A 16,300-nucleotide genomic window follows, 5' to 3' on the forward strand; every position below is an offset into this window, starting at 1 on the left:
TCATTTCAGGTACTCCCTGAAGCAGCACGAATTGACGCATGGAAAGGTCGAACGTCGCTTTCGATGTCACCACAAGGACTGCCAGTATGCGGGACTCACGCCCGAGAATCTAAAAAGCCACTTGCTCTCCCATGCCCAAGGTGCTCACAAGTGTGAGCAAGCGAGCTGCACATATGTCGGCAAAAGTCTCAAGCATTTAAAGAGGTGAGTGCCAAAGAGTCAGTCGCTTCCTGAGTAGTATACTATTAAGGGTATTAAGAATTCAGTATGCTGATAGAGTTGCTAATTTGTGAGGCATGGCTTTGCCAGAACCCCAAACAAGCACTTCATAAAAATTGTTAGAGTCAAAGAATACTCTACTGATATATAAGATATTCCGTCACTCAAATATCAAATACTGTATTCAAGTGTGGATTGTAACATATCCTTTGTTAACTCCAACAGAAAGAAACAGAAAGACAAAGAAATGTCTATTTAAAAACATGGAAACTTACAAAAATAATAATAATAATAATAATGATTCATTCAAATATAAAAAAGGGGAAAAAGGATTAAAAAAAATAAAATTAAAAACCAACAATTCTATTTTAAAAAAAGTAGAGATTTTAAGTGTAATATTTTCAATTTATTTTTAAAATATTTAAAGTTTTTTATTGTGATCTTTTAAATTCAGTATAGTTTGTTTATTTAAATTGACAAAAAGATGACTAAATATATTGTAATTGCTACAAAGAAGTTGATTCAAAACAGTAGTTATTTTTTAATATATTCTATACCCGAAGTTTGAAACAAATATATGAAATTGTTCCCTTTTCGTAACACAGAGAAGGGGGCGAACATGTCTAGGACAACTGCTGACCAAGAATATAAATGTTCTACTCCTTTTTTACCAAGTCGGGTACATGGAATTCTAAATTGAATAGATTCTTTATTTCGTATCAGTAAATTAAATAAATGGGCTTTATTCAACAGAGAGAGAGAGAGAGAGAGAGAGAGAGAGTGACTAGAATTTATTAGCAATTGAAGAACAATTTATGTTAAGCTTTAAGTTTAATATCTTATACAAATAGGACCTTCTTAGTGTTATTTCTTAGTCTAATAATGCCATATGAATCCCATACGCTACATACTTGTACAGTGGAAACTCCTTTAGTGGACACCTCTTTTATCCGGACACTCTCTTCGGCGGACACTTTTTCTCCTTTTCTCCCCTTAAGCGGACACTCCCCTTGGGCGGACAAAAATTGGTCGACTGTGAGTGTCCGGCCAAGAGATTTCTCACTTTCCAAATTGTAATGCCATCTGATCCGTGTGTACACAATTTTGGATCATCAAGCTATTTGATGGACGTCTTTTTGAAATTAAGAAAATTGCTTATGGCTATTAAATTACTTCTGAAGCCCAATTCTTCGTACAAATGATTTAATCTTTAATACCTGCCCAGTCTTTACTATAATAACTCTTTGGAAAAGTGTTATATCTACAATATATGCTTAAAACTTTTGAATAATACGATTAAATTACTTAAATAACTGAAACAAAACAATCGCAAACTTACAAACTTGGTAAACCCAATCGAGAATTTTTTGGAGGCAGAAGATTTGGGATTTAAGATTGTTATTCTCGTCTTCAACACAAAACTGTTTCATTCTTTCTAGTATGCTTGAATAAACGCAACCGAAGATTCCCAAGTCGAATTGTGAAGCCCCATTACAAAAATCTATAAAATGCTAATCAGGCTAGAACGAACGAATGAAAAAAAAGCAAACAATTGGCTGCCTCTGAAAAATGAACGAGCGACATTTTCTACACGAATTCGGACTTTTTTTTTATGTTGGTTGCGAAGAAAGAAGCGTAAAAAGGAGCAACAAGAGCAAAAATGTCATCCATAATTGCAGACTTTGAAAGGCAATTGCATAAATTGACGAAAACAACAACAACAACTATAGCCACTATGTGTACCTACCTATAAGTATAGCTGGCAATATCGGAGGCCAATGCGAATGCGAATGCGAGCAACCAGACTGAGGTAGAGGCAGATGCAGAGACAGAGGAAGGCAGCGCAGGAGGACAGTCGCCAGTCGTACCACAAAATCGTGACTTATCGATCGTCTTTGATATGCGCATTGAATTCTTGTAATATTTCCAATGAGCCCGTTGAGATACGAGACGAGGCGACACGAGACGAGACGAGGCAGCCACATCGGTACGCTCCTCCTTCGCAGCTTCGCAGCTTCGATGCGCTGCGAGCCGGCAATCGTCGTTCATGGCCAATAATGGCACTGCCACCGTTCCTTTTGCCATTGCCAATGCCAATGCCGTTGCCATTGCCATTCCCTGCCACTGTGCAGCTGTCCGCCCCAAGAGAGATCAGCAGCACACACACACAGAGAGAGGGATAGTCACAGACATGTAACTGGCCTTTGCCTCTGAGTGTTGTGGTCCCCATCGGGATCGCTTTGATGGCAGACGACAGTTGCAGCTTTGTGCAGAGCTCCCATGTAGCTGCTTTTCTTCTTCTTATTCTTATTGCTGTTGTTGTTGTTGTTGCATTGCTCTTGAGGCAGGCTTATGGGAATGCTGTAGAACCAATTTAACCTTGAAGCCTTGAAGTCACTGTTAGGACCAGCTTGTGTTATCCTTTGCTGCCCAGATGCGATTGACACTCACATTTTGCATATTGCATATCGAAAAAGAATACACCTAATTCTGTTTTTACACGGTGGAGGGAATTTCCAAAAAACACATTTTCTGCGTATTCACATAAGGCATCTTGGACTTCAAAATTGATGTCCCTAGGTCTTATAGTCTTCGAGATATAGGCGATTATACGAACGGAGTTACGGAAAAACTCCATTATCGGGGAAGTGGGAGGGAAAATCAAAAAAATAACACAAACTCGTATATCGTATACACATATAAGGCATCTTTGTGCCAAATTTGGTGTCGCTAGCTCTTATAGTCACTGAGATCCAGGTGTTCATACGGACGGACGGACGGACAGACTGACAGACAGACAGGGCTAGATCGACTCGACTCCTCTTTTTTAAACAGTTTTTTTACACGACTTTTTCTGGAAACAAACTACCGTAAAAAAAACAGAATTAGGTGTATTATAAGTTATATAATGTGCAAGGAAGGCCTACTTACTACCAAAAGGGCAAACCTGTCTAAAAAATAGCCTTTTTTGTCTGGCTGCAATTATAAACTAAAAATCATTTGTTACTTACATGTTCCATTCCTTGCGTCAGTTTAGAGAACACTATTCTAAATACTTATATACAAATTGGTATCAATATCCCCAAGAAGCTAACAGGTTTGTCATCTAAAGCATCTATATACCCTTTACATGCAAGCTATAAAAGTGTTCTTAATTTATTTATTTCTTGTAATCTCTATCCTAGCGTTATGTTACTTTTAAATTAGTACACTAGTCACTAAATATTTACAGATCGAAATCAATGCCATAAAAAATACATATTATGTATATAATGATATCCAAATACATTGCTAATTTTATGTTATTTTTATTTGTTCTATTTTTAATTTTAGCATAACATTTTATAACTCGTTTATCGGCGGTCCAATTCACCTTTGAATTAAATGTATGTACTTTGGAAATCCAAACTGATACCGCAACTCTATTTGCTCTTATAAAAACGGTCAGTCGTTTTAGCCTGACCTGATTTTGTGTAAAGGGCGGATCGACAAAGTCTTAATCAAATCTTAAGAAAACCAATATCATATAAAGACCGACCACGTCAGATCAGTATATCATATGAACAATTTAATTAGAAGATAGCTTTCGTATAAAAAATTTGAGTATTTTAAAGACTTTGCAACCGAATTGTATATTGTTGTATATTTTTAGCCGTGTGATGAGCATTAATTTGTAGCTGATAGGTCGTTAAGGTGGCACCCATAAAGCAAATGAAACGCTTCACATAACTCTATTTTCGTTGCGTTAAAACAACAACTCTTTACATAATATTATTCCTGAGTAAATACCCATTTTTTTGAAGTGAAGCTATGTGCTCGATTTTCCGCTTAAGACGGCCAAAAAGACGAACCCAAAAATAACTACCCAAAGCGGACACTCAGAACTATTCATTTCTCAAATTATAATGGAGAATTTTTCATTAACTATGTTTTCTCGTTATTAAATACATATTGATTTAGATTGTGTTGCATTTGTTTTCCAAGGAACTATCCATAGGGGTATCATAGTAGTACAAGGATATATAGTACAAGGATATATAGCTTTTTTGAAAAATGTTTATTTAAATGATGAATTAAGCAGCTTAATACAAATGTTATTCCAATTAATTCATAAGCAGAATTAACAATAATAAATGGTACTTTGCTGTACTATATTCATAGACCTGTATAATTTTAAAGTAGATACCTTAAATTAATAATAAATGGTACTTTGCTGTACTATATTCATAAAAAATACCCTTTGTGTAGTGAATATTTTCTGTTAATCCATGATGAGCTGAAGCTTATTTAATTATGGAAATTGCAATTGATTAAAAGGGGTTATTTGGGTAAAGGGGTCAAAAAGCTCCAAGATCAGTAGCTGGTGTTAAACAAAGCAGTCTTAGAAAGAGTCTTCGAAGGATCTTATTTGAGTAGACGGCTCTCATCATGATTGCTTGGCATATTGTACATAGACTGGATAAATAGCGATACTTACGTAAAAATGTGAATTAATATTAGATAATTTTTTTTTAATATTTATTTTAACTTACACTTCTAAGCACTTTGTATGCATTTTCCCGGTGATGTTGGCTCGGCGATGTATTCTTGTATTCTTCATAAGCCTTTAAATTGAAGGCAATTCCCCAGCCATGTATTCACAGCGTCTCATTAAAAACATCGAGATCTGACCCCCAAATCAGTAAGCCACATGCTTCAGTTCTTCAAACTTCAATTAGCTGTGTGTAGTATCAGAAATTCTGAGCCATACGTTCATTCGTTCGATCTCGTTTCTTGCGATCGACGAGCTCTTGTCGTCGTCGGCATACTGCACCCGCGTTCAAAGCGGTCCTCCACACTCCTACAACTTCAACAGCGGACCGACATGAGCTGCCTTGGCTTTTTGTTTTTTTGTGTTTTTGTAAAAATAAAAAAGAAAGCCGCTAATTAAGCCTACCGAGTGCGCATGAGTCGCGGCTTCTGTCGGTGAACTGAGGCCGAAACTGTGCTTGAGATTTCACACAGATTCCAATTCCTCCTCCATTGAAGGAGCTGCGCAAACAACGCAGAACATTGGCAATTAATTGTAAGAGCCCGGCTCGGACAGTAGCCGATAAGTGGAGTGGACAACACACAGCACTACAAATGGGAATTGGCTTTGGATTTAAAACGCGCGTAACTGCAGTTATGTGAGGGAGCAAATGGCAGGGCATATCAGTTCGCAAGAACATAACGAAATCACTGAAATCGCTACTGAAATTAATGATCAAATATTGGGAGATACCATTAGAGAAAACTCTACGAACAATATTTTATTTTAATATTTTCATTTATTTATTTATCACCACTTATATTATTATATACAAAACGTATTTTAAACATTACTATTTATATAATATATTTTTCTTCTAGAAATTTCACAAAATGATTTACAAATATTAACTATTGGAACGTTTTCTTCTCCCTTAACCATAACTCCTGTATCTGCTTTAATGTATTTATTATTAGTTGAAAGACCAGTTCAATTATTCAATTTATAAAAATATTTTATAATATATAGCAGCATTAGGGGCCTTTTTGAATTGGAAATAGGATCATTTTATAACTTTAAAATTATTTCTAACACTATGACCCAGAAAATCTCGAAGTTCTCCAAAGACTACGGAATATTTATTATTGAAAATAAGTGGATATTCTTTATCCCAAGCGAGAAAGGCAATAGGTACTTAAAATACCTCATTTAAATCGTAAAATACATTGAAATTATTACTAAAACGGAAATTTCAAGACATTAAGCAATGTAATGCCTAAATATACAGGAGAGACCAGCCTGAAAGCCTTCGTTGCTCTGGCTATACATATACTTTATATATATGAAATTTTATGATTTAGGATTAATTCTAAGTTACAAAATGAAAGAGATGAAAAATACCAGAAACAAACGACTATTAATTTAGGAAACATAGGATCTAAAAATCGTAGGAAAAAACAGTCTAAAACTTTACTTTCCTGGGCACTTGTGATAAAAAAGTCTTCCTAATTAAGTAAATCATAATAATTGTAACATCGTTACCTTTTTAAAATGTGAGGGATATAAATTTATATAAATAAATTTATATTTATATAAATACTAAAAATAAGAAATTAAATTCCTGGGAACTTTTGTTAGAAAATTCTTTCTCCAATCTGTAGGTAATGAATGGAAATAATTAAGATAATCATTATAATTGTAACATCGTTACCTTTTTGAAACGTTGGGGATATATTTATGTAAATACTTTAAATACCAAACTATATTTTCTTGGGCTCTTTTGTTAGAAAACTCTTTCTAAAATCTTCAGGTAATACATGAAAACAATTAAGATAATCCTGAAAGTGTAACATCGTTACCTTTTTAAAATGTTAAGGATACGAAACTATATTTTCTTGGGCACTTTTGTTAGAAAACTCTTTCTAAAATCTGTAGGTAATGCATGGAAGTAATTAGGATAACCCTAAAATATTAACATCGTTACCTTCTTGAAATATTAAGAATATATTTGTGTAAATATGTAGCGCATTGAAAAGTCTGGTATCCTGAAATATCGAGCACTGCGCGCCTGGCCGAGCTGATCTTCATCTGAGCGAACGTTACTTGGCAGCTTCTCTCACCTACAGTGATATTCGACGCCATAGTCGGGTAGCTGGCCATTTGTTTTCTATGTTTGGCCTCAACTTATTTTGATTTTAGGTCTGCGATGCGACCTTTAAATTAGCAATTAGTTGTGCCCCTGGAATTTCATGAAATCACATCCTCAGCATAAAATTTGTACAATTTGTGTTTTCTACTCTTGCAGACACATGACGTCACACTCAACCGATCGAGACAGCCAGAAATTGTTGCAGTGCGAACGCTGCAAGTTCAAGACGCTCGTAAAGAGTCATTTAACCCGGCATATGCGATGCCACACGGGTGAGAAGCCACACCAGTGTCCTTATTGCGACTTCCAGTGCAGCGATTTCGACTATTTGCGGAAGCACATCCTTAAGACTGACAAGCATAAAGGGAAGTTCGTATATGAGTGCAGTATTTGTGTGGCGGAACAGGCAACAGAGGTCTTCAAGAGCAATCAGCTCAAGGAATATCAAACGCATATGAATGTTCATAAAAGGAAGTAAGCTCTTTCGCAGGAGCAGGAGCTGAACAAAAAAGCGTATTAAATACATAGTTAACTACTTCTTCAAAGTGTTTATAAATAATAAGTTAAATGGAATCACAACATCACATGAACATATAGTAAGTGCTAAATATTAATGTTAATATATATATTTTTTGATTTTTCAGTTTGTTAAATCAAATTCTTAACTGTCTTAAGCAGGAGAAATGCATCGAACTGCTTTACCCTGCTTTCTATCAATCTGAGAGCAAGAGCAAGCGCTATAATTTCCTACGTAGTTATCAGATCTGCAGGAAACTTAACAGATTATTCCAAAACGATGATATTTTTAATTAGGTTTTTAATTACCACAAATAAAATTAAAAATGCAACACATGCATGCATTCATACATAAATGCCTACAAACATTTTCAACTGTTTGAATTTGCAACCTTTTTAAATAGTTTCCTGCTTTTAACTAGTTCTTAGAAATGTTTATTAATTACAAGTCAAATGAAATTGCAACATCACATGAACAAATAGAGAGTGTTAAAGATTGCTAAGTTCACCCTAAGATCATTATTAACATGCTTTTTGATTATTGGGTTTGTTTAATCAAATTCTTAACTGTTCATAAGCAGGAGCAATGCATTGAACTGCTAAGCACTGCTTGATTATTTAATTCATTCTCAATGCGAAAACTGCAATGCTGAGCAGGATAAGGGCAGAGACACAGTAAGTGCATTAAACTGCTTTGCACTGCTTGTTATCAATCTGAGACTGCAATGCAGAAGAGGGCCAGAAAAGAAACTACAGTAAGTGCTATAATTTTCAACGTAGCTATCAAATCCGCACGACAGTTTACGGATTATTCTGGTTTCTTGAAAGAAAGACTATGATTCTTTTTGAAAATGTTTTTAATGACAACAAATAAAATTAAAAATACAAACACACGTATATTTTCAACTGCTTGAATTTGCATTGGTTTGTGTCTATGCTTATGTGTGCAGTTCAGAATTGCATCGAACTGCTTTATGGCTATAACTTTCTTAGAATTAATGACCTATCCCAACGCAACATGGCAGGATAACTCAGTAGCTAACAGGATTTAATTGCAAATTTAAAAAACACTAATGCCAGCGAAGAGGTGGGAGATGCATCTCTTCGCCCGTTCCTTGAAGATCGTTCTAACTTTTACGATTTCTGAGATATATCCATCTAAATTGAATATAAAAGCATTCAAAAAATTGAAATTTTTGCTTAACAACCTCAGATAGATTTAATTTCCATTGTAATTAAAACTCTGACAGCTGTTTTTTTCAGATATTTCCTTTATTTCGCCATTTAAAGTTCAAATCCAAATCGAATCTATAGGTTTACTAAACTTAAGGTATTTATTACTGCCATCGCGGTTGGACAATGATAGCGAAAACATTCCCTTTTTTAAATACCAATTTCAAAAATAAGTATGTATGTTTTAAGATAAGCAGGGCGCAGCCTCACAGAAATTATAGCTAGAAGAGTCGTACGATTTTTGTATATATGCGTGTACCATTTACAAATATACATAAATGTTATGCAGTGGTTTTCAACGAACAGCGGCGTAGAAATAGTGGAACTCCTATGGTATTGCAGGCTCGTCGAAATCGTGAATGAGTGCGTTCCATGGATATACATAATTATAATTTATAGGGCATCAGCTATGGAGGTGCCGAAGCCAAATGTCTGCTTGATGCTGTGCCAATAATACCGATGCCAATTGGTTCTCATCGCTTCGTACTCGGAGGCGGGGATGCCGGTCTGCTTTAGCGTCATCATGGTGCTCGAGGACTGCAACAAAATGATTTATTTCGAATCACAGGACGATAAGAGAGAGAGAGAGAGAGAAGAGCTGGGCTACTTACGGTTTCCTCCAGCTCTATAGTGACATTCGAGTAGTGACCAGAGGCCCAGTTTTTCAGGCGCCAGCTCTGTTGTATTTTCTTTTCCGGCACGAGTTCCTCAAACTTGCCCAAAACGTTGCCGCCATACAAGACGAATCTGAAACGGTAATGAAATGTAAACCATTAGGTTTTTAGCCACATTCTAAGAGTCCCTTTCTTTGCTAGTCTCCTAAGATTTTGATTTTCACCTGAAAAGCTAAAGCCACACCTCTAAACTTAATGCCATTTCGATTTGAAGAACATTGTCATTTTTTCAATGAAGCATATTCTCCCCTAACTGCAAGAGAAAGTTCTCGAAATCTCAGAACATTATCTGACTACTTACTCGCCACCACGCACGGCGTCCACCTTCGCCGGCGCGCGTGTAAATGCAGTAACCATGTCGGGCTTCGTGAGCGCATTGTACAGATCGTTGGCGTTGCAGTGGAACTCCTCGGCCATGGATAGGGAGCGCACATCTAGTTTGCAGCCCACATTTGTCCCACTATTGGATGTTTTGGTTGTGGTTTGCGAATTCGTTCCTCCTCCTGCGGCCGTCGCTGCCTTCTGCGCAGCATTCTTGGCGTTGTTCGCATCCCTTAGCTGAGTATCGGCCAACGCTGGGCCATTGTTCTCGGCGCCCTTCTTTGGTAGTATTAAGTTCTTCGAGTATTCCTCCTTCAGCTCCTTGATATAGACGCCCAGCTGCTTCCGTATACTGTCGCGACCCACATTGTACATAAACTGCTTAAGGGTCTCCGACTCGTCGTTGGACTCGTCAATTGTCACAGTGATCTCCACATCATCCAAATCATTCTCCTCCGACAAGTTCGGTATTGTCAGCTTGCCCTTGTGACTGAGTTTGCTGTTTTTAAGCAGGCATCCGGACCATTTAAGCACCAGCTCCCACTCGTAAAAGAATATAAGCTTGCCCTTGCGATTGTTGACCGTCGCCTCGCCACTGCACTTGTCCACGCCCTCCACAATGCAATCGATATCGTTTCGTTCTTATTGTGCAGCATAAAATTAAGGTTAGATTAAAAAATAATTAGGGTTACCAGCTCGCTCAATATATACCTATTTTAAAGTCCTGGAACAGCTGATGCAGTCGCTCCTTTGACCAGGGTGTCGCATTCTTCTCTGTCCAGTGCCAATTGTTCACGTTCGTGGCATCGGGGCGCTCCTCAACAATCCAACGCGGATCTCCTTCTCCCCATTTGGCCATTTTAATCGCGTGCTAATATTCTGTTCTGAACGATTGTCTTCTATATAGGGGTGCGGAGGGTTTTTCTTCTGAGTGTGCCGGCAGTGCGTTTGTAGCGTTTTGCGGTGTCACTGTATTTGACTGTTGCCCCTCAAAAAGGTCCGCGAGCTTAACGATTTAGGCAAAATGTTACGAATCTTCCAGAACTCTGATGGCCAAAAATATAAAGTGTGACCGTACTTGGAAATTGGAAAAACGACGAATGACCAGCCTCATATGTTTGCACCCTAGTTGAAATGAGTAGTTGGTCTCAAATGCTAATTTATTTTCATTTTTTCAAATTAGTAGACTTTAGTAAGACTGCAGATGACATAAAATGTTAGGATATATGATTTCACTTATTCATTTCATTTTCTGTGAAGAAAATCTATCGATAGACGATGTTTTTAAATACTAGATCACTTCAGCTAAATTAACTGCCAAAAATACAATATTTCTAATATTTATTATCTGAAATAACCACATTCTTCTGAATAGTGGAGGAAATTAAGATATGAAATGCTCGGAATGAGAAATAACAAATAATAATTAAAGATATACTCATTTAATTAATTTAATACATTACATTACATATGGTTTAGCAGCAAAGTAGGAAACCATCTGTCCATATTGTCGCCAACGTTGCCAATGCAAGACCATTGCTGGTATTTTAACGCCAGTGCAAATGAGTGATACGGTATTAAATACTCATTCCTATTAGCTGGCAGCATTATTGTTACGACAGTCCGGCAGCGTCGCGCTTGCGTGAAAAATTTCTGTGAAAATTTGTGTGTTGTGTTTATTTGTTATTCGTAAAAAAACGGTGAATATTAAATGAAAAACAGAAGCACAGTACGCGAATAAATCGAATAATGTTTAACTAAACGCGCGTGTGTGTGTGTGAGTGCGTGCCTGAGCTTTCCGCGGCCTCCACAATGTCCGCCATGGCTGCAATGGATAATAGTTTCGACAATAGATCTTATGGGCGCAGTGAATTCTCGATGCCAGGTAAACAAGGCTTTCAAAAAGAACAAAAAACAAAAAAAAAACATGATGAGCAAAACAAAGAAAATGCTATTGCGTTTAAGTTTAAAGCCAAGTGCATTTTCAATATTTATTTTTATGGGTGCGACGCGTCTTTGATTGCATGAAGCAACAAGCGAGTGTCGGGGTATGTGGGTGCGTGCACGTATGAGTGTGTGAGAGCGTGTGTGTGTTGGTGTATTAATTGGCCCTCAATTGAATTAAAAATGTGTAATGCCGTATTAAACTAACACGCCAATTTATACAGTTGGACGACTACACACTGTGCCGCAGAAATATTATTATATTGATTAGAGCGCCGCTGGGCCTCCATACACGCATATGTATATGTGCTTGTATACATATGTATATGTATGTAAGCCAGCAGAATGCGGCGGACGCTGTCTCCTTTGCGCTCATGCGTTGCAAGCTTATGTGCTGTGAGTGTGTGTTGTGTTTGTGCGTCCGTGTACGTGTGTGTGTGAGTAAACTGTTTACGTGCCTGAGGAATGTTGTTGTTGTTGGTGCTGTTCCAATTAACCAAATAACAGCAACATGAAACAGCATGAAACAACAAAGCAAGCGCAAATGAACTTTCAACAATTATTATTACGAATGCACATACATACATACATACATATGTATGTACATACGTATGTATGTATGTATGTATGTATGCATCTGTGATTGTTTAAAAATGTGAGTGTCTATTATTTATTGCAGAATTAACGCCGGAGCAACAAAAATTACTCATTGAGTTGCGACGCAAGAAACAGGAGCTTCTGCTCGAAATACAGGTAAGTCCGCCTAAGCGCCTAACTATTTTTCTCCTTCCGCTCTCGGTCGCGACATTTCAGCTCTCTGCTTTGATTCATTTGCATGAATAATCATCTGCCTGCCAACAACTTCTTCAGTTCAGAGCAGAGCAAATGTCAAGTCGTTTTCCTCTCCCTTTTGGCCTCCTCTTTCTCTTCGCACCTGTCGCTTGACGCTTGCCGCGTCTTCGTTTGTTGCCCCTTCTTGTATGTTGCGGCTAATTGGTTTGTTCACATTTGCTATTTTATTGTTGTTAATTTATTTAATTGCCTTTAAATGCTTCCCATTTTGGCTCTTATGTGACAGTCGTATCATCTTCTTCAAACATAAAACAAAAACTTGGGGAACCTTATGCCATCAATAAAATACCGTTGCTCTGAAGTGTGTCTATCTATTTCTCTTTTATTGTCACGTTTTAACTTTTTGCTGACATTTATGTGTGTTGCTGTTGTTGTTGTTCTTGCTGCTGTTGTTCGTTTTTGACAAAAACATGGGAATTTTTTTTGCTTGTAAATATGTATTTACATATGCATGTGTGTGTGTGTGTATGTGTAAGTAAAACACAACTGTAAACAAAACTAAGGCACAGGAGCGCACTTGAGGCCACTTGGAGGCCACAAATATTGTGTCCATTGGGGGTACTAACGAATTGTTTGAAGAATAATTGTCTTCATACATACGGATGTACATGAGAATTGAAAATACTTGTGTTTGTGTGAATGGATGGTTTCCCAGTCGCCAAACAACATTGAGAACGAATCCGTTTTTTGGCAGCTTCATTGCACGTGCTGTTTGCTGCTTTATATTTCCTCTACTAGACTTAAATAAATATACATATGTATGTACATATGTATATGAATGTACTTTATGTTTTGTAGCATTCATTCATTGGGTTCATTTATTCACAAATTTGTGGGTTTCTTTAATTTGTTAACCAGAGTTGAGGCTATAAAACCTTATCTACTTAATTCGATATACTTGTAAAGTGTGTTTTTACAGTTTATGAACGGACAGTTTCTAATATGTAACAAAAGCGGGGCAAAAATGTTTATCAAAAATCCATTTTCTGCAGCTATTTTAAATTTTATGTATTTCTATTTACATATGTATAATTGCAAATGAAATTCTCTCCTAATATTGAACGAAGCAATAGCTTTTATGGCAATTAGCTCCCCAGTCTGTACAAGATAATAAGTTTAATATTTATAAAAACATTTATTCAAAAGAACACAAGTGTGAAAATATATGAAAAATATTCAATATATACATATGTGCATGTGTGACTCCAATGAAAATTTGTGTTGAAAATTTATGTTTTAATAATAGTTTTTAAATATATTCCATATTCTGGGGCATTTGTTGGGATATAAGAATTGTTTTCTGATGGCTCTACAATTTTAGGGGAAATGTTGGACATTGTTCCTGTGTGTTAAAGTAAATGTCCTAGTCCAGTTTTGTGAGTTTAATTTGGTCGTGCATAGAACATGTCACTTTATTATGTCCAAAAATAATGTTGCTTGCAATCGAACAAATCGAGGTATAAAAATTGGTTCCACTCTAAGTTTTGAGAATATAATTTATTGTTTTTAAACACGCTAAAGATTTAAATATTTTTAACATATGTATGTATGCATGTGCTATTTGCATTTTAACCTAAAACAAATATTATCAAATCAAATTCAAATTCTTTAAATATTCCTGTTCCTATATAATATAAGTTGTATTTTCCGCTTTACCTCTACCTCTATGATACCCTTTTTATTGTGCGCCCCGCACGCACTCCTGCTGCTACCTGGACATTTCGCTCCTGTGTGGCCGGCCGCATGTAAAATTGTCAGAGTCGTGCTCAGCGTACTTTAGTCATCAATGACGTTTCGCGGCGGGCGCAAATCGAAGGCAACACACGCTGTGCGTTTAAGTCGAAGTGGGCCGAGAACAGTGAACAGCGGTGATAAAAGATAGTAGTGTGCATACAAATATACATATACGCACACAAACACATTTCCAAATACAAGTAGACAGCATTCTTGGCGTGCCCGAAAACCTCGTTAAACGTGACCAAAAACGTCAACGTTAAGTGTTAATTGTTAACGTTATCATTGTTTTGTTGTTACTATATTTATTATTGTTGTTGTTGGTGTGTGCTATGTACAAATATCTATATCGCAAATTTGTAAACAAAACCAAAAGCAAGGTGAGTCTGTGAGTCAACGAAAATGTCTGGGCTATGTCTAGAATGCAGAAAAAAGAATAATAATAAGAGAAAGCAACGAAAAATGCAGTGAAAAAGCAAACAAATACATAATAATATTACGTGCATATGTACACACATACATACACTATTTACTATATGTTTGTATAGAGCTGTGCATGTGTTTATGAATTATATGCATATTTTCTGTACACCTGAACCTGAGCTGCGAATTCAAAGCAAACAGGGTTAGCCAACCGGTTAATCCATTTAATGACTTGTTAACAAAGCACTAATATAAATGTTTTCATTAATAATGGTTTGATATATTCACGTGTTGTTTAAATTAATATTTATTAGCATACGTTAATTGCTAATCGCTTTGAGGAAAGATTCACTCTTGTTGTTCATTGGCTTCATTCAGTTTATGAAATTAAAAAGAAAATTTTATCATAAATAGATTTACAGTCAATCGCTTTAACGTTAGTCTTTTAAATGCGACAGTAGTTTCCTTTTGACAAATAATAAAATATATTGGAACTTTATATTTTAGCTTCGAAGCTAAAATATTAGGTGACTTTCTTAAGCATTTTAATTCGCGCCTAATCAGGCCACCCAGCAGCTTTTATTGTATTTATTGGAACACTTTCCATTAACTTTTAATTTATAAACTTGTTATTAGATCTGAAAATAAGTTACTACATTTTCATTATGATTTCAGCATATTTTTACAACTGCTGGAATAGCAAAATGTTGACACACTCATGAAAAATTTGTTATTATAGGTAGCTCTAAGAGGTGAGCTCTGACCAAACTATATGCTTCAAATAGTAGGTAAATGCTTTCAGTCCCTGTACCTTTTTCGTATGCCTCTCCATGCTCTCTCTCTCTCTCTCCCTCTCTCATTTGCATTTAGTTTTCCAGCAAATTTGCCTTTTCCGCACATTTTCCACCGTTGCTTATTACGCATAATTTCGTTTTTATGTGCCACAGACGTTCGTCAGTTGCTAGTTTTTGGTAATTCAGCGACGTTATCCATTTGGTTTTTACCTGGAGGCAGCAATCGACACCTCTCCTCTCGGCGCTCCCTAGCATCGTCGGCCCTTACCTTTGGCTTCATCTACCTGGAAGCAATTGTGTGCGTGCCATTTACCGCAATGCATAAATTACCAAATCCTCTTTATCTGGCCGCGTGCACAGCTCTGTGCAAAGGGGTTTCCTTTCGGTTTTTCGGTAATTAGTTGGGGGTCAAGTTGAGGAGGGGCTGACGTTGTTTTGTGCATTGAACCGACAGCTTTTATGTTGTTGTATAAGCAGTGCACGATGCTGTTTTAATTGTTTCTATTCATGCTGAATATGAGATTTCATGTGGTTTATTTAATTTAATTTGACGCAAAGTGTTGCATACTTTTAGTCACAAGTCAAATAAAAGTGAGATGTTGCTCGTATTAGTATGCTACGAGAAATTGTGACCAGAACTTAAAGCTAACTGCTGCGAAACTAGATCTATTTCTTTTAGCGACCCATAGGAGTTTTGATTTACAAAGAACAAACGTAAACAATATTAAATAGCTCTTGAAGTGGTAAAAAAAACTGCGTTTCATTTGTTTTTTTATATTCTTAAATTATTTTATCAAAAAAAGCAACAAGAACAATACAATAAGTAGAGAAGTTAAACTAATTAAAAGTAAAGAATTGTGATCAAATTCGGGCGTTGTATAAGTCGTGTAACCCTTTTCAATTCAAAATCTTATAACTGCTGTGCAGTAAA

General features: G+C 36.4%; 3 protein-coding genes across 4 annotated transcripts in view; 2 read left to right on the top strand and 1 right to left on the bottom strand.

Annotated features, from left to right (window-relative positions):
- Positions 1-7,356, top strand: part of LOC115626050 (zinc finger protein 585B) — a 60,230-nt gene extending 52,874 nt beyond the window's left edge. Inside the window, exons 4-5 of the mRNA XM_030521302.1 lie at positions 10-204; positions 7,035-7,356. Coding sequence (XP_030377162.1) covers positions 10-204; positions 7,035-7,356 — 517 coding nt within the window. The remainder of the gene's footprint in view (positions 1-9; positions 205-7,034) is intronic.
- A 1,349-nt stretch (positions 7,357-8,705) lies between these two features.
- LOC115625828 (activator of 90 kDa heat shock protein ATPase homolog 1) lies at positions 8,706-10,781 on the bottom strand. Its single transcript, XM_030521020.1, has 4 exons — positions 10,334-10,781; positions 9,603-10,263; positions 9,239-9,374; positions 8,706-9,164 (listed from the first exon to the last, which is right to left on the bottom strand). The coding sequence occupies exons 1-4, from the start codon at positions 10,479-10,481 to the stop codon at positions 9,021-9,023; spliced, it is 1,089 nt and encodes a 362-aa protein (XP_030376880.1). The 5' UTR covers positions 10,482-10,781; the 3' UTR covers positions 8,706-9,020.
- A 508-nt stretch (positions 10,782-11,289) lies between these two features.
- Positions 11,290-16,300, top strand: part of LOC115625861 (cytohesin-1) — a 50,877-nt gene continuing 45,866 nt past the window's right edge. Inside the window, exons 1-2 of one of the 2 annotated variants that reach the window (XM_030521070.1) lie at positions 11,290-11,507; positions 12,246-12,319. In XM_030521070.1, the coding sequence (XP_030376930.1) occupies positions 11,435-11,507; positions 12,246-12,319 (147 nt within the window). In that variant the 5' untranslated portion in view covers positions 11,290-11,434. Of the gene's footprint in view, positions 11,508-12,245; positions 12,320-14,264; positions 14,533-16,300 lie in introns of those variants that run through there. The other variant, XM_030521072.1, reaches the window with a different exon arrangement.

This window comes from Scaptodrosophila lebanonensis, unplaced genomic scaffold (assembly GCF_003285725.1).
Source record: "Scaptodrosophila lebanonensis strain 11010-0011.00,11010-0021.00 unplaced genomic scaffold, SlebRS2 tig00000080-arrow-pilon, whole genome shotgun sequence".
In the NCBI taxonomy this organism is placed as follows: domain Eukaryota; kingdom Metazoa; phylum Arthropoda; class Insecta; order Diptera; family Drosophilidae; genus Scaptodrosophila; species Scaptodrosophila lebanonensis.